Source organism: Corythoichthys intestinalis, chromosome 16, assembly GCF_030265065.1.
Source record: "Corythoichthys intestinalis isolate RoL2023-P3 chromosome 16, ASM3026506v1, whole genome shotgun sequence".
NCBI classification, from domain to species: domain Eukaryota; kingdom Metazoa; phylum Chordata; class Actinopteri; order Syngnathiformes; family Syngnathidae; genus Corythoichthys; species Corythoichthys intestinalis.
In genome coordinates this window covers 39,890,284-39,908,547 of record NC_080410.1, presented here as the reverse complement: position 1 = coordinate 39,908,547, position 18,264 = coordinate 39,890,284, and the positions used below count along the sequence as shown (strand labels likewise).

Genomic DNA, 18,264 nt, shown 5'->3' with positions numbered 1-18,264 from the left:
AAGTGCAAGAATTGTGCAAATTTAGCAACCGAATTGCACTGGGTAGGAAGGAGTTCTTTGTCCTATTTAACTTAAAACAAGGGACTCTGAATCTCCTGCCTCGGCCATTGCTTGGGAATATTAGGAGTATTTGTCTTTGGGAAAGGCCGAATTGGCCTATGCTGGGTTTTCTAGTGTTAAACAGCAAACACTGATGTTGTTTTCATTAGCTTGCCTATTGTGGTTTAGTTGTTCATTAGCATTAAGCTAAACTGACATTCCAATGTAAAAAAGCTACATGGATTTCTGATATTTCAATACTACTTTGCATGTTAATAAAGAATTCCTTCCATTTGCGTGCCGCATATACTGTTGGACTTTTGCTCTGTTCTAATGCCAACTCTGCGGGCACAGACACAGTGATTAAACTCTGTGTCAAGAATGAAAAGGAGTTAAGTGAAGGGCAAAAATGCATCCCAGTGGTTCTCTTGCTTTCTCTTTCTGGCATAAGTGGGCAGCGCCATAAATCCTTCATTGGATGCTTGCTCCTTCTGACTGGTGTGGCTGACGCGTATAAAGGAGGAGGTCAGCTGTAAATAACTTGACACCCAGTGCCATTGACTCCGCGCTCCCCAACCCCCTATCTGAAAAGCCATCCAGGACACAGCTGCTTCCTTGAGAATAGACACTACAATCTCTAGAACACACTGAAGATACAAAGATGTACATCGATGTATGAAATTACTAACTCGTTGGCAGCCATTGAGGGAGATAGACGAACAGGATCTGCGCTAAAAATGAACTTTTTCTTACTTTGGCAATACTGAAACTAAGGGCACTTTCACATTAGACCAGTATTTCTCAAATAGTGGGGCGCGAAGAGCGCGGATTTTTTTTTTTGCTGTACTAGAATAAAGTAAACTTGCACATCCATTCAGTGGGTGGTAGTGGCGCTGTCATTTTCAGAGTGTGCGCAGTATTTTTGAACTAAGCAAGAGCACACAGAAAAGAGATATGAAGAGCTGTGCGCCGTTACAAGTGTTGTGCCGAACAATAGCCGCCCCGCGTGAAATGCCCCCCCTGACGGAAGAACGCTTATATATAACGCTTTATTGAGTGCTAATTTTATTTCTTTTATGTTATTATTGAGCACCCACACGTCACCCGTACAAACAGCTTTTTCTTACCAATCGATGGACATGGAAACGATTTTCTTGTACTGTGAAAATGTATTATTTTACTCTGCTTGAGCTAATAAATGTCATGCCTGTGTGATTGTCATTGGGATATGGTCGTGAAAACCTGTAGACTAATACATTTCTGTTCAAAGATGGTTATGTGGCCCAGTCCACGATTTTTTTTTTACTAAAATACAGTACTAGTATTTTCCGTAATCTATTTATTTAAAACTGTTTAACAGTCGTAAATTCATTACTGTAATGCGTCCATGAAAACATTTGATGTTTTCACCTCAATAAAGCGTTATAAATAAGCATTCCCGTCAGGGGGGACATTTCACGCGGCGGGCGGGGGCATTTTTCGGCACAACACCTGTAACACCGGCCGGACTCACGCAGCGACCCACTGTCTTCTCCGGTTCTCACGTGTCCGCCCGAGAAGTGCCAATTTCGGCTTGGGTTCGTCACGACGACCGCCCTCACCAACGGTTCTCCCTCGGCTGCCGAGAATTCTCGCAGTCGGCGTGACGTCAAAGAACAACCTCTATGGCTATGATTGAAGCTATTGGGCGATAGATGTCCAATCCAACTTGGCTGGGGGGCTGGCAGCGTTCGAATGATTGGCTGTATATCACCATCAGTGGTAGCCAATGAGTTAACACTTAAAAATACATTTTAACTCATTCACTCCCAGCCATTTTCACCGGTGCAACCCCCTTCACTCCTGGCCGTTTTACTGGATTTTGACTGATTTTGCAAGGCCCACAAAAAATTCTATTTCTATATAAATATGGAACCCACTAAAAGAAAGATTAGACTCTCTTCTGTCAGCAGACAAAAAAAGTTCATATCTTTTTCTGTTCTTTAGAAATCAGCATTAGAAAATTGCTTAGTTTGAGCAATTTTCCAATTTCTGATGAAAACAGAGAAATTGAGCTTTTTGTAAACGTATACACTTCAAACATAACATTGACTTTAACACAGCTATTTTTTGCTTTAACTACATCCCAAAGATCTGAATAATGTTTTCCTTTTACAAAATAACATAAACAACAAGACAAATATAGCTTTTGATAGCAAAGTAACAATTTATTTACACATAACTGAGAGATGACGCTGTTGTGGCCGCGAAGGCTGGGGTAAACTTTTCCCTCATTGCCGTCTGTCTCATAAAGATGGATTTTTTTTTTTGTCTTTCCAGCATGGACTCAACAGCATTGTCCGCTGCACTGGTGGTCCCGGTCGCTCTGCTCGGTCGTCCAGCGCCTGGCGTCCCAGGCATCCTCCTGATTGTTCTGCTCGGTCGTCCGCCACCTGGCATCCTGGACGTCCATTCGGCCGTTCGTTCCGTTGAATCGGATTGGGGGTCTTACCAAATGCGCTGTTACCCTCCAGTGGCCAGTTTTATTGCTTTAAAATGGATTTTCAGCTTTGTGCTTTGGAGCTAAGTTGAACCTAGAGATGTCTCTTGTTACAAAAAACATAAAAGACATATAAATACGTCTTTGGGACACTGAAACGATTAAAAATAGAACATATTCATACGTTTTTGGGAGTAAATGAGTTAAGAACCAGATTTTTTTCCACCTGATTCTGATTCCCCCTCGTTGAAAAGTTTTGACAACCCTGCACTTAGCAAAAGTGTTCATGACCAGAGCGCGCGATTAGGCCAAAATGGGGGTGCCATTACACTCCAGAAGCGGGAAGACAGAAGCCATGATGAATTGAAATAGACGTGGCCTTGTGTGCTTCTCAATGCTTTTAATGCTGCAGCTGTCCAGTGTGGTGTCACAAGAAGCTCTGTGCACCAAGCAGCTGGCAAAGAGCCTGAATAGACCCAGGAAGTGTCCGGAGGGGGGGTGGAGGGGAGTTGGGACAAGAAGGCTGCTGGCGTCTGCTACGCCGACCTTCAAGCCATTCAGCTCCTTGCCTCAAAAGCTTTAGTGATGCATTCCTCCAGTCCAGCAACAAGCAAGCTAATTTAATCTTCTCGACGGCCAGACTGTGTGAAATTTCATTTGCATCCAGACTCACTGATAATGACCCCCGCCCGCCATTTCATTCCCCTCCTTCTCCACGGACATGCTTTGTTTGTTTACAGCCTTGTTTGGCACAAGCAGAACAATCAACAGCAGGGGAGATGATGTCATCTTAACACACACACACACACACACACACACACACACAAATGCTAGGAGAGGAAGCCATGAAAAAGGCTCCACTGCCCTAATACACTTTTCACTTGAAAAATTGAGTATAATTGCGAGGAGCTGGATTTGACAAACTTCAAGTCAGTGTTTGGTGAATAAATTGCCTTGTTAAAACTTACACTCATTAGGTAGCGTGGTATTGTCCCAAATAATTATTCTTATTTTTATATAGTACATCAGGGTGGCATCGTGTGAGAAATTTCAAGACAGTTGGACTTGCTAGATGTTTAACTTCATGGCTTAATACCCGTCGGTGTTTTTTGTTCATGCTCTGGCTTTTTTTTTGTTTTTAGTTTTTTTTAGTTTCATGAAATAAAAATCATTGGAAAAATTACACTAGGGAGTTAATATTTCCCCAGGATAGTAAAAACATGTAAAGCTCCAAATGGCACCATGCTGCAATTTCTAACTTATTGCAAACAGGTTGGGGAGATTCGCACTAAATTCTTGTATTAATGCCATGTTCTGGCTCATTGACTCCCATTATAAATCATAATTTTTGATATGCTGTAAACCTGATGTGTTATAATGCATTTTCCGGGATTACTGACGCAATCGCTTCTTTGGCGAGTCCAAAACATCGAAATAGAGGAATTTGTGTGTTGTGAGGCTTAACACCCAAAAGTCACTAGGGGGTGCCATAGGCCAATACATGAATCCGCTTGCGAAGAAATTCTGTTGTTATGACTTATGGACTTATTTGGGCCTCTATGTCATATGAAATATTGAAATTAGACTTTTACTATATATATACAGTGCCTTGCAAAAGTATTCGGCCCCCTTGAACCTTGCAACATTTCGCCACATTTCAGGCTTCAAACATAAAGATATAAAATTTTAATTTTTTGTCAAGAATCAACAACAAGTGGGACACAATCGTGAAGTGGAACAAAATTTATTGGATAATTTAAACTTTTTTAACAAATAAAGAACTGAAAAGTGGGGCGTGCAATATTATTCGGCCCCCTTGCGTTAATACTTTGTAGCGCCACCTTTTGCTCCAATTACAGCTGCAAGTCGCTTGGGGTATGTTTCTATCAGTTTTGCACATCGAGAGACTGACATTTTTGCCCATTCTTCCTTGCAAAACAGCTCGAGATCAGTGAGGTTGGATGGAGAGTGTTTGTGAACAGCAGTCTTCAGCTCTTTCCACAGATTCTCGATTGGATTCAGGTCTGGACTTTGACTTGGCCATTCTAACACCTGGATACGTTTATTTTTGAGCCATTCCATTGTAGATTTGGCTTTATGTTTTGGATCATTGTCCTGTTGGAAGATAAATCTCCGTCCCAGTCTCAGGTCTTGTGCAGATACCAACAGGTTTTCTTCCAGAATGTTCCTGTTTTTGGCTGCATCCATCTTCCCGTCAATTTTAACCATCTTCCCTGTCCCTGCTGAAGAAAAGCAGGCCCAAACCATGATGCTGCCACCACCATGTTTGACAGTGGGGATGGTGCGTTCAGGGTGATGAGCTGTGTTGCTTTTACGCCAAACATATCGTTTTGCATTGTGGCCAAAAAGTTCCATTTTGGTTTCATCTGACCAGAGCACCTTCTTCCACATGTTTGGTGTGTCTCCCAGGTGGCTTGTGGCAAACTTTAAACGAGACTTTTTATGGATATCTTTGAGAAATGGCTTTCTTCTTGCCACTCTTCCATAAAGGCCAGATTTGTGCAGTGTACGACTGATTGTTGTCCTATGGACAGACTCTCCCACGTCAGCTGTAGATCTCTGCAGTTCATCCAGAGTGATCATGGGCCTCTTGGCTGCATCTCTGATCAGTTTTCTCCTTGTTTGAGAAGAAAGTTTGGAAGGACGGCCGGGTCTTGGTAGATTTGCAGTGGTCTGATGCTCCTTACATTTCAATATGATGGCTTTCACAGTGTTCCTTGAGATGTTTAAAGCTTGGGAAATCTTTTTGTATCCAAATCCGGCTTTAAACTTCTCCACAACAGTATCTCGGACCTGCCTGGTGTGTTCCTTGGTTTTCATAATGCTCTCTGTACTTTAAACAGAACCCTGAGACTATAACAGAGCAGGTGCATTTATACGGAGACTTGATTACACACAGGTGGATTCTATTTATCATCATCGGTCATATAGGACAACATTGGATCATTCAGAGATCCTCACTGAACGTCTGGAGTGAGTTTGCTGCACTGAAAGTAAAGGGGCCGAATAATATTGCACGCCCCACTTTTGTTTTTTATTTCTTAAAAAAGTTTAAATTATCCAATAAATGTTGTTCCACTTCACGATTGTGTCCCACTTGTTGTTGATTCTTGACAAAAAAATTAAATTTCATATCTTTATGTTTGAAGCCTGAAATGTGGCGAAAGGTTGCAAGATTCAAGGGGGCCGAATACTTTTGCAAGGCACTGTGTGTATATATATATATATATATATATATATATATATATATATATATATATATATATATATATATATATATATAGTATAAAATGGCAGTATAAAAAGAACTTCATATAGAGAAAAAATATAATTACTGTATTTTTTTTAAATTTTTAAATCACACATTGTAAGCGGTTATTCACAATGCTACGCATTACTTAGTATTCTTTTCAATGAATACTTTTTACGTGTACTTAAGTACATTTCTGGATGACTTTTACTTTTGTAATATTATTTAGAAGTAACGCCAGTCTTGAGTAAAATTTATGGCTACTCTAACCACCTTTGGTGTACAGTATGAACATCCAGCTGAAATGAATCCCTAAATAATATTCCAGAAAATTGTACATTTTTTTAAAAAAAATCCTGCGTCTTGTTGTGGGGCACTGAAAGCCACAATGTATCATCACAGCACATTTAAATTTGCACATTAAAATAGTGGCTTTTAATCTGGTGGCATACGTTCCCAAGAAAGAAATGTTACTCTGATTTGTTAGGTTGAACAATAGTGAGAAATTTTGAATCAAATTAGGCTCTTTACATGACACCAAAGATTTTCGAACAGATTGAAGTGAATTCATGTATTCTGACAAGTATCAAGTACTGCTGTCACGATACTTAAATTTTCAATTCGATATTGAAACTCAAAATAGTACCGGTACTCGATATCATTTTTAGTACTACATAAATAAAAAGCCTCAAATTATTATTACTTTTATGAACTCTCTAATTGCCATTGACAGTGATAGATGTCCAATCACGTGACTCTTAAAAAATAAAAGTTTGAAATAACTAAGTTTATCACTAGTAGACGTCCAAATCCAACGAACGTTCATTCACTGCCATCCCTCCCACTTCAAAAGGATTCTATGTCAAGTGCCACAAATGGCAGTCAATGTGTTAACGGGAAAAATACTAAATTTATACTTCATTATGGTCAAAAGTAGTGCAAAATCAAATTTCTGGTGACCTGTGCTAATGCAAATTTATTTTTAAAAAATGAGTATCTATTATTTTGCAATGAAATATCGTATAGGGATACATTTCAGTATTGATACTAAGCCAAAATTGAATGACAGCACCCTCTTCTGGCGGAATTGTCAATGGTCAATTTCTTGTAAATAGTTTAGAACTAAATTACGCAAGCCGCATCAAAGTTAGATGTTCCAAAGACTTTTTATATTAAGTGTGTCACATTTTTTGTAAGAAATTTAACGCCTATCTGAAAATAATTTCACAACTTATTATTTCACAACTTCAATTTTCCTACCGTTAACTAGTTGTGTGTTGCTGCCACCTAGTGTCTGATAATTGAGCTTAACTCTTCAGCAAAGGAGAACAGTGAAAGTGGATTTATTATTTTTAAACACGTCAAACTCAATACAACCGGAACATTGTTTTCTCCCAAGTTTAAGATTTTGTATAAAACAAGCTGAAAGGATAAACCTGATTTAAAAAAAAAAAACAAAAAAATTTAAATAGCTACCATATTCACATGATTGAAGCAACTGCTTCACTCTAATCAAAAGGAAATCAAACCTTAAATGTAAAAATGAATCTTCAAGGTATTTTTTTTTCTAATACAATAAATGTTCCGCTTCCAACAACTTTGCACAAAGCAAGCAGACACGAGAGCCAACCTAAAACTGATCAGTGTACAGAGAGCATCAAGCATTGTTAAAAAAAAAACAAAACAAAATCAGGCTCCTTTAAGACATGTAAAAAGTTGGATTGGCACCACCTGGAAGTTCTTCAATAGGTGTAAACTTATCACCTTCAACTATTTATTAAAATGCTAAAACACATTTGTGAGACGTCACATTGCGATGCAAACATTTTTTGGAACTACAAAAACAAAAAACAAAAAAAAACCCCACATTTTACCTCAACTGTAAACAGCTGGATTGGGATAGGCGCTGTTGCTGGGCAGAGTTGCAAACGTCACAGATGTATTTTGAAGTAGGCAGGTCATCAAAAGTATTCCAGTAGTATGTAAACAAATCAAGTTTTGATTCCTTCCTCTGACGGCTTCGTTGCCAGGTCTTTGAATCATCCAAATTCACAGCTTTGTAGCTCTCGGGTGCTGGAGGACTTTCTGAATGCTTTGCTGTAGTCCTCTAAGACACACATTTTTGTAGGGCGACTGGTCCCAAACACCAGAGTTAAGACAAAGGTCACTAAATGCCATTTGAACTGAGGCAGTGCTCTGTAAAAGGTCTTCACTTTAGGCAAGAAGAAGAAAATAAAATCCCAGTAAGACGCATCCATATTTAACAAAGAATATTGAAAGGTGAACTCTAAGTGAATGTGATTTCTTCCGTGAGACAAGAGCAAACAACTTACTTAAGGACAAAAAAAAAAAAAAAAAGCGGAGTCACTTTAAAGCTGTGGCGGCCATTTCCGTTCCGGCTAGTTTGATGGGGGGGTCTCGGGTTCTGGTCGGCTGTGAGCGAGGTACTTTGCCCGCATGCTGGAGGTGTACTGCGTACAAGAAGTAGATGGGGACAAAATCGTGACTTAGAATAGGAGAAAAAAAAAAGAAATCACATCAAGAGTGTGATTGAAGATTCCAAATTATGATTGGATTTTTATAATGGAGTAGATTTTTTTTCATGACAGGGAAAGAGGAAGGAGAAGGGGGGCATAGGGGTTGCACATGCACCACCCATCATGGCTGCAAACTAGTCACCTTATAAGTTAAACACCAAAAAGTAAATTGGGCCAGTGATTCCCAACCTCTGACTCAAATGAAAACTGAAATATAATTTTTTTCAGCCATTCGTGACATGCAAATCGATAATTGTACGATCTTACAGTAGACGGAGGGTGTACAAGATACCTTTGTACCTACCTGTAGCGTCTCATGCACGAATTATGACTTTTTTTGTTTTTAAACTCTTGCAGAGCACTCATTTGACTTACTAGCTGCCATTAACGGCGCTAAACGTCCAATCCATTTTGACTGGGAGGGACGATTCGTTCATTCGCCCCTCCCAGTCAAATGGGTTGGATGTCTAGCGCCATCAATGGCAATGAAAGATGCGTATTAACTGTTAGCCCTCCCAGTTTAAATAATGCAATAGGTACAATAAATATAATAGGCTAAATGTTATGGGAAAAAAATCTAGAGTATATTTCTGTTTTTATTCATTTTAATGTAGCTTTTATTTAACATTGTAATGATTGTTAAAGTCATCCATATTTATACAAAAAAAATTACTTCACTTTTTTTAATAGAACAACAGTAATTATTGTTCATCTCAATTACTCACAAGTTGTTTATGTTGAAAATGTATCTACAGTGGGGCAAATAAGTGTTTAGTCAACCACCAATTGTGAAAGTTCCCCCACTTGAAAAGATTAGAGAGGCCTGTAATTATCAACATAGGTAAACCTCAACCATGAGAGACAGAATATGGAAAAAAAAAAAAAAAACAGAAAATCACATTGTTTGATTTTTAAAGAATTTATTTCCAAATTAGAGTGGAAAATTAGTACTTCGTCACCTACAAACAAGCTAGATTTCTGGCTGTCAAAGAGGTCTAACTTCTTCTAACGAGGTCTAACGAGGCTCCACTTGTTACCTGTATTAATGGCACCTGTTTTAACTCATTATCGGTATGAAAGACACCTGTCCACAATCTCAGTCAGTCACACTCCAAACTCCACTATACCCAAAGAGCTGTCGAAGGACACCAGAGACCAAATTGTAGACCTGCACCAGCCTGGGGAGGCTGAATCTGCTATAGGTAAAACGCTTGGTGTAAAGAAATAAACTGTGGGAGCAGTTATTAGAAAATGGAAGACAAACAAGACCACTGATAATCTCCCTCGATCTAGGGCTCTATGCAAGGTCTCACCCCATGGCGTCAAAATGATAAGAACAGTGAGCAAAAATCCCAGAACCACACGGGGGGACCTAGTGAATGACCTGCAGAGAGCTGGGACCACAGTAACAAAGGCTACTATCAGTACCACAACGCGCCACCAGGAAATCAAATCCTGCACTGCCAGACGTGTCCCCCTGCTGAAGCCAGTACACGTCCAGGCCCGTCTGCGGTTCGCTAGAAAGCATTTGGATGATCCAGAAGAGGACTGGGAGAATGTGTTATGGTCAGATGAAACCAAAATTTAACTTTTCGGTATAAACACTGGTTCTCGTGTTTGGAGGAGAAAGAATAGTGAATTGCATCCGAAGAACACCATACCCACTGTGAAGCATGGGGGTGGAAACATCATGCTATTGGGCTGTTTTTCTGCAAAGGGACCAGGACGACTGATCTGTGTAAAAGAAAGAATGAATGGGGCCATGTATCGAGAGATTTTGAGTGAAAATCTCCTTCCATCAGCAAGGGCATTGAAGATGAGACATGGCTGGGTCTTTCAGCATGACAATGATCCCAAACACACAACCAGGGCAACAAAGGAATGCCTTCATAAGAAGCATTTCAAGGTCCTGGAGTGGCCTAGCCAGTCTCCAGATCTCAACCCCATAGAAAATCTGTGGAGGGAGTTGACAGTCTCTGTTGCCCAACGACAGCCCCGAAACATCACTGCTCTAGAGGAGATCTGCATAGAGGAATGGGCCAAAATACTAGCAAAAGTGTGTGAAAAGCTTGTGAAGAGTTACAGAAAACGTTTGGCCTCCGTTATTGCCAACAAAGGGTATATAACAAAGTATTAAGATGAACTTTTGGTATTGACCAAATACTTATTTTCCACCATGATTTGCAAATAAATTCTTTAAAAATCAAACAATGTGATTTTCTGTTTTTTTTTTCCACATTCTGTCTCTCATGGTTGAGGTTTACTCATGTTGACAATTACAGCCCTCTCTAATATTTTCAAGTGGGAGAACTTGCACAATTAGTGGTTGACTAAATACTTATTTGCCCCACTGTATGATTAGGTTCATACCGCAGGTCTTAATGACCCAATCCGATTTTTTTGTGTTTTTCCGACTCCAGTGAGGCATTAACTTGACGATCTGAACGGAAAAAGTCGCATAAAAGTGGACCATTTCAAATCCGATCGAGGTCATTTTCGTCTGTGGTTAAAATCGGATCCGGGCCACATTTTTCCAGAATGTGGCAGCGGTCTGAACTGTCAAGTGCCCCAAATTGTAATTTATGCGGCAATTACGTCAGCAAAGATATAGCGATGCAGCTGTGCATTAGTGTTAGCGCCTAGCTTGAACTCGACGGGCTTGAGAACAGTCATAAAAAAATCAAATGGGTTGAGGTTAAGCCTGAGATTGCTCGGTTTTCTCTCTGCTCCAAATGAGCAATATTTCAAGATTGCTTACACGGCCGAGAGTCGGAGCAAACTGTCCGTATGTGTGTGCGTGCATGCTTTTAATCCATACAAACTTTCAATATAAAATTAAACAGGGATTATTTACTGTATGTCTTTTATTTGTGTCCTCTTTTTGGAAATCAAAATATCATCACCCTTGAATGACGTTGAGCCAGCATGTGTAGTGGTTTGTTTTGATGCTCCTGCGCATGTGGGTCAGTTTGGCAGTGCATTTCGGACTGCAAATTAGCGCGCATGTGTGACACTTGATTGGGCTCAATGGACAAAAGCAGTCTGAACGAACATGCCCCCCAAAAAAACGATATGACAAAAAAATCGCAATTGTGCATTATGACCTGCGGTATGAACCTAGCCTATTTAACACAGGGTGACTTGGTGCCCTTGGCGAAAGTGTAGCTAGGAGCCAAAAGTGAAGCCCAAAAATGACAACGTATATTTTTTTAAATATTTTGTATTTAGTAAGTATTGTATTTTCACAATTTAAAAGGTGTACATCCATCACTGTTTATTGTTCTCCTGAAACAAGTGATTAAAGGTTCTGCCACGTGCATTAGTCCCATTTAAAGTGCACTTCACCTGATTCCTGCTGAATGGTGTTTACTCTTAATAATATAATAATACGATATGTACTTGTTCATATTAAATGCCAGCATGCAATTTTTATCTTGCATAAATTAAATAATAAAGTACTCATTTAATTACAAAAACGAGCTTTGCCCCACTCTGTTGTGCTGCTTGTGCAATTTCATGGATTTAGGGGTGGGTGGTTGACAGGTTACAAGCTAGCTATTAAGCTAACACTAATTTCATGTTTCACTTTTATAAAGACATTGACGGACATACCTATACCCCTGGGCCTGTTTTTCCTTCACCTCCTTACTTCGCTTTCTGAAAGCAGCCTCTGAGGGCTTGCACCTTTTCATATTAAAATTCTTCAATGTCATGAGACATTCATTTATCAGTTGCGTTATGCTAGCCTAGCCCCCGTCAGAAAACGTTCAGGAAGGTCGAGTATTTTTTCCCCGTTTATTTTTTTATCCCCCTGAAGCAATTTGCCGCCCTGACCACTACGTAGGGCTCTCGGCGACCGCCTACCTCAACTACGGTAAGTGTAGGGCCAGTCCTGATTTGACATAACTACTGATTTGGCAAAAGTTTTTGTTGTTGTTGTTGTTGGTTGTTGACAAAGGAAACATGCAGCCTCGGGGACAAGGGCCACAGGCAACAAACATCAGGTGGGACACTGGAGTAGAGTTGGGTATAAGGTGGGTTAGGGTGTCACTGTGGGGTGGGTTGGGGTTTGACATATCGTGTACCTGTTAGCATAGCAGACGAGGTTACCAAAACGATCTGGAGCTGTCCGAAGGCTTTAGCTGCCAGCTGTGGCCACTGTTAGTGTGGGCGGGAGTCAAATACAACTGGACGGATTGGCGAAGGGGGAGGAAGAAAAGACCACAAGAGAGTGGAGAGAAGAAAAGTGAAGCAGTGTCCAGGTCAGACAGATGCATCGAGGGGAGAGGTGGCCAAGCTTTTAGAATGTAGCTGATCTTAAACAGGGAATTTGCGGACCTTTCGTCTCATGTTTTTGCAAAATTATATAGAATTACTGGAGGACCGTGGTGTCAAACTCATCTTTGTCACGGGCCACATTGTAGCTATGGTTCCTACTAACATGATTAAATAACTAAGCGACAACTAATTTGATTGTTGGTTGAGTGAATAAGAAACATAGGTCATCTTAAAATGGTCCAAATCCTCATTTTTGACCCTCTTTATATCTGTAGTAAATATTCACTTTTTTTTTTTTAAACAACTTTTTTGATTTATATTTTACTTAAAAAAAACTAATACAGTGAAAAGCTTTTTTTTTTATTTTACAAAAGAAGAAACTGTCAATACCGTTTTATGGATTTTTTTTTCTTGAATTTTATAATAAAAAGGGGAAAACTATATACTTAGTTTTTTCTAATTACAGAACAAAAAAAAAACTACATATTTGCCAATTTATTTTTTATTATTTTTAAGTGTTTCATTTTTTTTTATTTTTTTTTTTTTAAATAATCTGTAAACACTGTATTCTCTAATTTCTATACTTCTTCATCTGACATCGAGGACTGCAGAAATTTTATTTTAGAGTGAAATATGTAGTGGTTGCATATGATTTAACTTTCATTGGCCACGCAAGACGGGCCACATCTGGCCCCTAGGCCTCAAGTTTGACACCTGTAATATAGGATACAGGACAAATCTTGAATGATAGCTACGGTGAGACCAAACAATACTGCTTGGATTGATATTTTTTTGTCAAATGGTGTCGAAGGTACAGAACAATTTGACCTTTTTTGCCTTTTTTTCTATTGCGTTTGTACCTTAAGCTAAATAATAGCGTTCGGTGGAATAATGGCTGAAGGTGCCTCAGTATTAGAAAGCCTGTTTCCCAGTTAGAACTCACCGAGGGTGGAGGAGATTCTCGTCCAATCAGGGGCGTGTTTTCGCAGCGGGAGTTAGGGAAGTTGGCATTCTGAGCCCTGTGGATGAAAAGCACAGTGAGCTCAGTGAGGAAAGATGCACTGTTATGCTAACATGAATCTGTTCAATTATGAAATATTGAAACCGTTACAACAGTAGGAAGGTTGTTGATCTGTTTCTCCGAGTTTCAATGTTGTGTTCATATGCCAGAGGTATTGTGCGGTCAATGTAAAACCAGTTTATTTTTAGAGCAACTACTACTAGGTCAACGTCAATGCAGGCAATGAGCTAAATGAGACATTTGCAGCATTTTAACTTGAAGATTAGCAGAGAAAATTCCAATTATTGACCCCGGTGTTCACGAGAGGATCAGATTTCACAGCTGGAGAGCAACAGCTGCATGTACTGAGCAGTTGTCTCTCTGGAATACTTTTCTAAGAGTGGTACAGGGGCCATTTGCAGCTTGCCATCTTAAATTTTTAAAACACAGGTGTCAAACTCAAGGCCCGGGGCCCAGATCCGGCCCTACACATTGTTTTCTGTGCCCTGCGAAAGCCGATCGTGTGCAACTACTATTGCAAGTAGGGGTGTAAGAAAATATCGAAATGGTGATATATCGTGATACTTTGTATCCCAAAAGGGTATCGATATGCTCTTGCAAAGAATCGAGATATTGTTTTAAAAAGGTGTCAAGAAAAAAAAAAAAAAAAAAAAGGAATCAACAGGTTGCTACCAAAATCTTTCACAGTTAGTTTCCATAGTGTCTCAGTTAACTCTCAGGCTGCCATTGACGGTGCTCAAAGCCCAATACATTTAGACTGGGAACGTTCGTTCATTCGAAACCAGAGCATTCACAGTCATTCTGTCTGATTTTCAGGGCATTTACAGGTTACTTGCTGTTCATTTTAGGACAGGGGTGGCCAACCCTGGTCTTCGACAGCCGCAATCCACCTTGTTTTCCATGTCTCCCTCCTCCAACACACCTGAATCAAGTTATCAGGATTGTTATCAGGCAACTGTCATCATTTGATTCAGGTGTGTTAAAGGAGGGAGACATGGAAAACAAGCTGGATTGCGGCTCTCGAGGACCAAGGTTGGCCACTCCTGTTTTAGGGCATTTACAGGTCATTTCCTTTTGAGGTTGAGTCACTGCCTATTTATTTGGGTGATTCCCAGGTCCCTTCTTGTTCTGTAACTCAAAATAAACAGGAAGTGACTAATGAAATGCCCCAAAATCAAAAGGAAGTAACTGAAAATCAACAGGTAAATGACTTCAAATGGCCCAAAATTGCCTCATTGCCTGGCATTGGCTGCCACTGACAGCCATAGACTTTCAATCCGTTTGAAGTGGGATCCTCCCAGTTCAAATGGATTGGACGTATACTAGTGATAAACTCATTCCAATTCACAGTAGAAACTTGTTTTTCTGTTTTTTAGTTGTTTGTAGAATATCCTAGAATGATTTCCTGACCAATGTATCGATAATCGTTGTATCGCGATATCGTCCGATCATCGTTATTGTGAGCTTTGTATCGCAAATCGTATCGTAAGGTACCAAAAGGTTCCCACTCCTAATTGCAAGTACTATGCAACAGTAGTCCTCAAAGGCAAACAAATCAAGGATGACAGAGAGCAGTTTAAAAAATATATAAAAATTAAATGTACTTTTTTTTTAATTTAAAAAACAAAGTTTTTTTTTTTACTCCCGTTTTAATTAAAAAATGCATTAAAAAATACAGTTCACTGGTTTTATCCTTTGTTTTTGTTATTAAAAATGTTTAAAAAAAAAAAAAAAAAAAAACGAAAAATACGTATATTTTTTTTAATAGCGAAATTAGAATATTTACTCTTTTTATTAAAGAAAATGATGGATTTGGACAATTTTCAGGTCACTATGTCTCTAAACTATAAATCACCTATCAAAATACTTATTTAATGATCGATTAGCTGTCGATTAATCATGTCCTCCGAAGGAAACCATAACTATGATGTGGCCTGCGACTAAGAGGAGTGTGACGCCACTGCTTTAAACCTTTCTGCTCTAGGTTAAAGGGTATGACAACACCTGGGGAAATGCTAATATTCCATCATTTATCCATAAACGCATGTCTTTTGTATTCAAATCATGCCACTTTGTGTAATTACACACATCGCAACACCTAGAAAATGATAGAAATTTGGAGCGATTGTCAAGCTAAGAGGACCGCCCCCCGAGATCCCGGAAATCTAGCATATTGTGTGCGTGACGTCACGAGAAGGAAACAACCGGCTCAGTGCTTAGTACTGAATGGCGGCGACAATTTTGTTTCTAGTAGCAGCGACGAATCCGACATAACGAACGTTCTTCTAATGGTGACGAGGAGAGTTATGAACCTTTCTTTGGTGTTTTGGGTTATCAATTTGAGCCCAAACGAAAGCCAATGCAGCCTAATGAAAGGATCATTGAGGGGAGCAATCACACTGATGAAACCCCGGCAACAGTTCGTGTGGGAAACACCAAATGGTATGTTTTGCAATTCGTTTTTGTGAAGCTGATACACTGTGACCGCAAAATAATGTATAGAATAATTATCGTTTATTGTGCTATCATTGGTTTTCGCTCTGCCAACTGACACAAATATGAATGGGATAAAGGATTTGTTGTATATATTTTACGAGCGGTAATTTATATGTAGATGTGTCCAGTCCTATATCCAATGCATGATATGTTTTTTTATTATATAAGAGTACTCACTCTGGCCATTTCGAGCTTAGCAGCTAGCCTTCTTTGCTTTGCCTGGGACGGTGGGGTGGTGTCATCAGTGCCAGGCGTCGTCCTCTTTCTTGATATCTCGGGACATTTATGTGGCTGCGCGTGTATGGTGGGCACCGCATCTGCTTTCAGCAGCAATTTTTTAGCAAAACCTGATTTCATTTGTCCACAGTTCGAATAGCCTTCAGGTGTAAAATGCGCACCACACAAAACCGTGCCGGAGGCTGGGCCTGCAAAATTAGCCCTCTTAGCACGGACGAACTTTACTCATTGTCTGCGTAGTCCAGCTCTTTTTCTCGCGTTTGGGAACTCATGAGTGCTACATTGCGACAAATGGCTATTTGTACACCACATAGCATGACAGGTTTGAACCATTTTAGCGATTTTTTGATCAAACCCGAACGCAATTCTCTTGTCGATAAACAACGATGGAACCTGCCTTGACCTTTTGTTTCCTTGTTATGACGTCTCCGCCCCTTTCGGCTGTTTCCGGAATACTTTCGGAAATGTTGGTAATTTTCGATCTATTTTCGATAATTGCTCATTAATGTGATTTATTTTTTTGTTGACTTTATTCATATTTGTTATCTTGCCACATAACGGTTCTATTGAGACCTCACAGCCCCTTAGCATTATAATACCCTTTAAGGTTCAATTTGGGAAACAGATCACTCAAATGATCTTTATGAAGCAATGTTAAGTGGCCCTTGAAGCCATCGATTTTCTTCTTGCACTAATTGAAGGAAAAAAAGTCATGCAACACGTACATGTACTCGGTCACTGGCGCATTGCTGACGGTGTGCGCGGCTGCGGGGATGGACGTCTCGCTGCCGTAGCTGCTGCCACAGCTGTACAGGCTGGGCATGTGGACTCTGTACAGGTTGTCATGGTTCTGCCTCCCGCCGCGACTCAGTGAACCGTCGTCGCTGTCCTCGTCCACCCTGCCAAAAGACACTGTGAGTTGCCACTAGAGGGAGATGTTACCCCCTTTTAAAAATAAAGGCCACTAGGGAAGTGCCACGAAGTCAGATGTGATGTGTTTGTTCTCAGACACTTGTAAAAAGCTTGACTTGAGAGTGCAATTTAAATTTAAAAGCACAGGATTTGCACTAATTAGCATCCATCAGGAAATATTTTTATTGCATGTGTTTGTTAAACACAATCCTGTATGCCCGACAAAAACCACAATGGCCACTTCTCTACAGATTTAGCATGTATCTACACATTCATTCATTGGCTGCAATTAACAGTGCTAGACATCCAGTCCATTTTGACTGGGAGAGAGGCTGGCAGTGACCCAATCAAAATGGATTGGACGTATACCACCATCAATTAGCACTGTAAGATGAGTATTCATAGCCCATCCCATTTTAAATCAACTGGATACCCATATTTGTCAATGAGTTTAGATGCTTCAGTATATATTAGGGCTGTCAAACGATTAAATTTTTAATCAAGTTAATCACAGCTTAAAAATTATTTAATCGTAATTAATCGCATTTTAAACCATCTATAAAATATGCCATATTTTTCTGTAAATTATTTTTGGAATAGAAAGATAAGACTGATATATACATTCAACATACTATACATAAGTACTGTATTTGTTTATTATAACAATAAATCAACAACATGGCATTAACATTATTAACAATTTGTTAAAGCAAACCATGGATAGAAAGACTTGTAGTTCTTAAAAGATAAATGTTAGTACAAGTTATAGAAATGTTATATTAAAACCCCTCTTAATGTTTTCGTTTTAATAAAATTTGTACAATTTTCAATCAAAAAATAAACTAGTAGCTCGCCATTGTTGATGTCAATAATTACACAATGCTCATGCTGCTGAAACCCATAAAATCAGTCGCACCCAAGCGCCAGCAGAGGGTGACAAAACACCAAAAAACACAAGTAACAAGTGGACATGACACTGTGCTGTCATTTTAAT

At 39.5% G+C, this 18,264-nt stretch overlaps 1 protein-coding gene across 2 annotated transcripts in view; it reads right to left on the bottom strand.

Annotated features, from left to right (window-relative positions):
* Window positions 1–7,116: 7,116 nt before the first annotated feature.
* The window catches only part of ttyh3a (tweety family member 3a), a 47,054-nt gene continuing 35,906 nt past the window's right edge, over window positions 7,117–18,264 (bottom strand). Inside the window, exons 13-16 of one of the 2 annotated variants that reach the window (XM_057817106.1) lie at window positions 17,084–17,257; window positions 13,548–13,623; window positions 12,412–12,513; window positions 7,117–8,260 (exon numbers count right to left, since the gene is read on the bottom strand). In XM_057817106.1, coding sequence (XP_057673089.1) covers window positions 12,433–12,513; window positions 13,548–13,623; window positions 17,084–17,257 — 331 coding nt within the window. In that variant the 3' untranslated portion in view covers window positions 7,117–8,260; window positions 12,412–12,432. The remainder of the gene's footprint in view (window positions 8,261–12,411; window positions 12,514–13,547; window positions 13,624–17,083; window positions 17,258–18,264) is intronic. The other variant, XM_057817107.1, reaches the window with a different exon arrangement.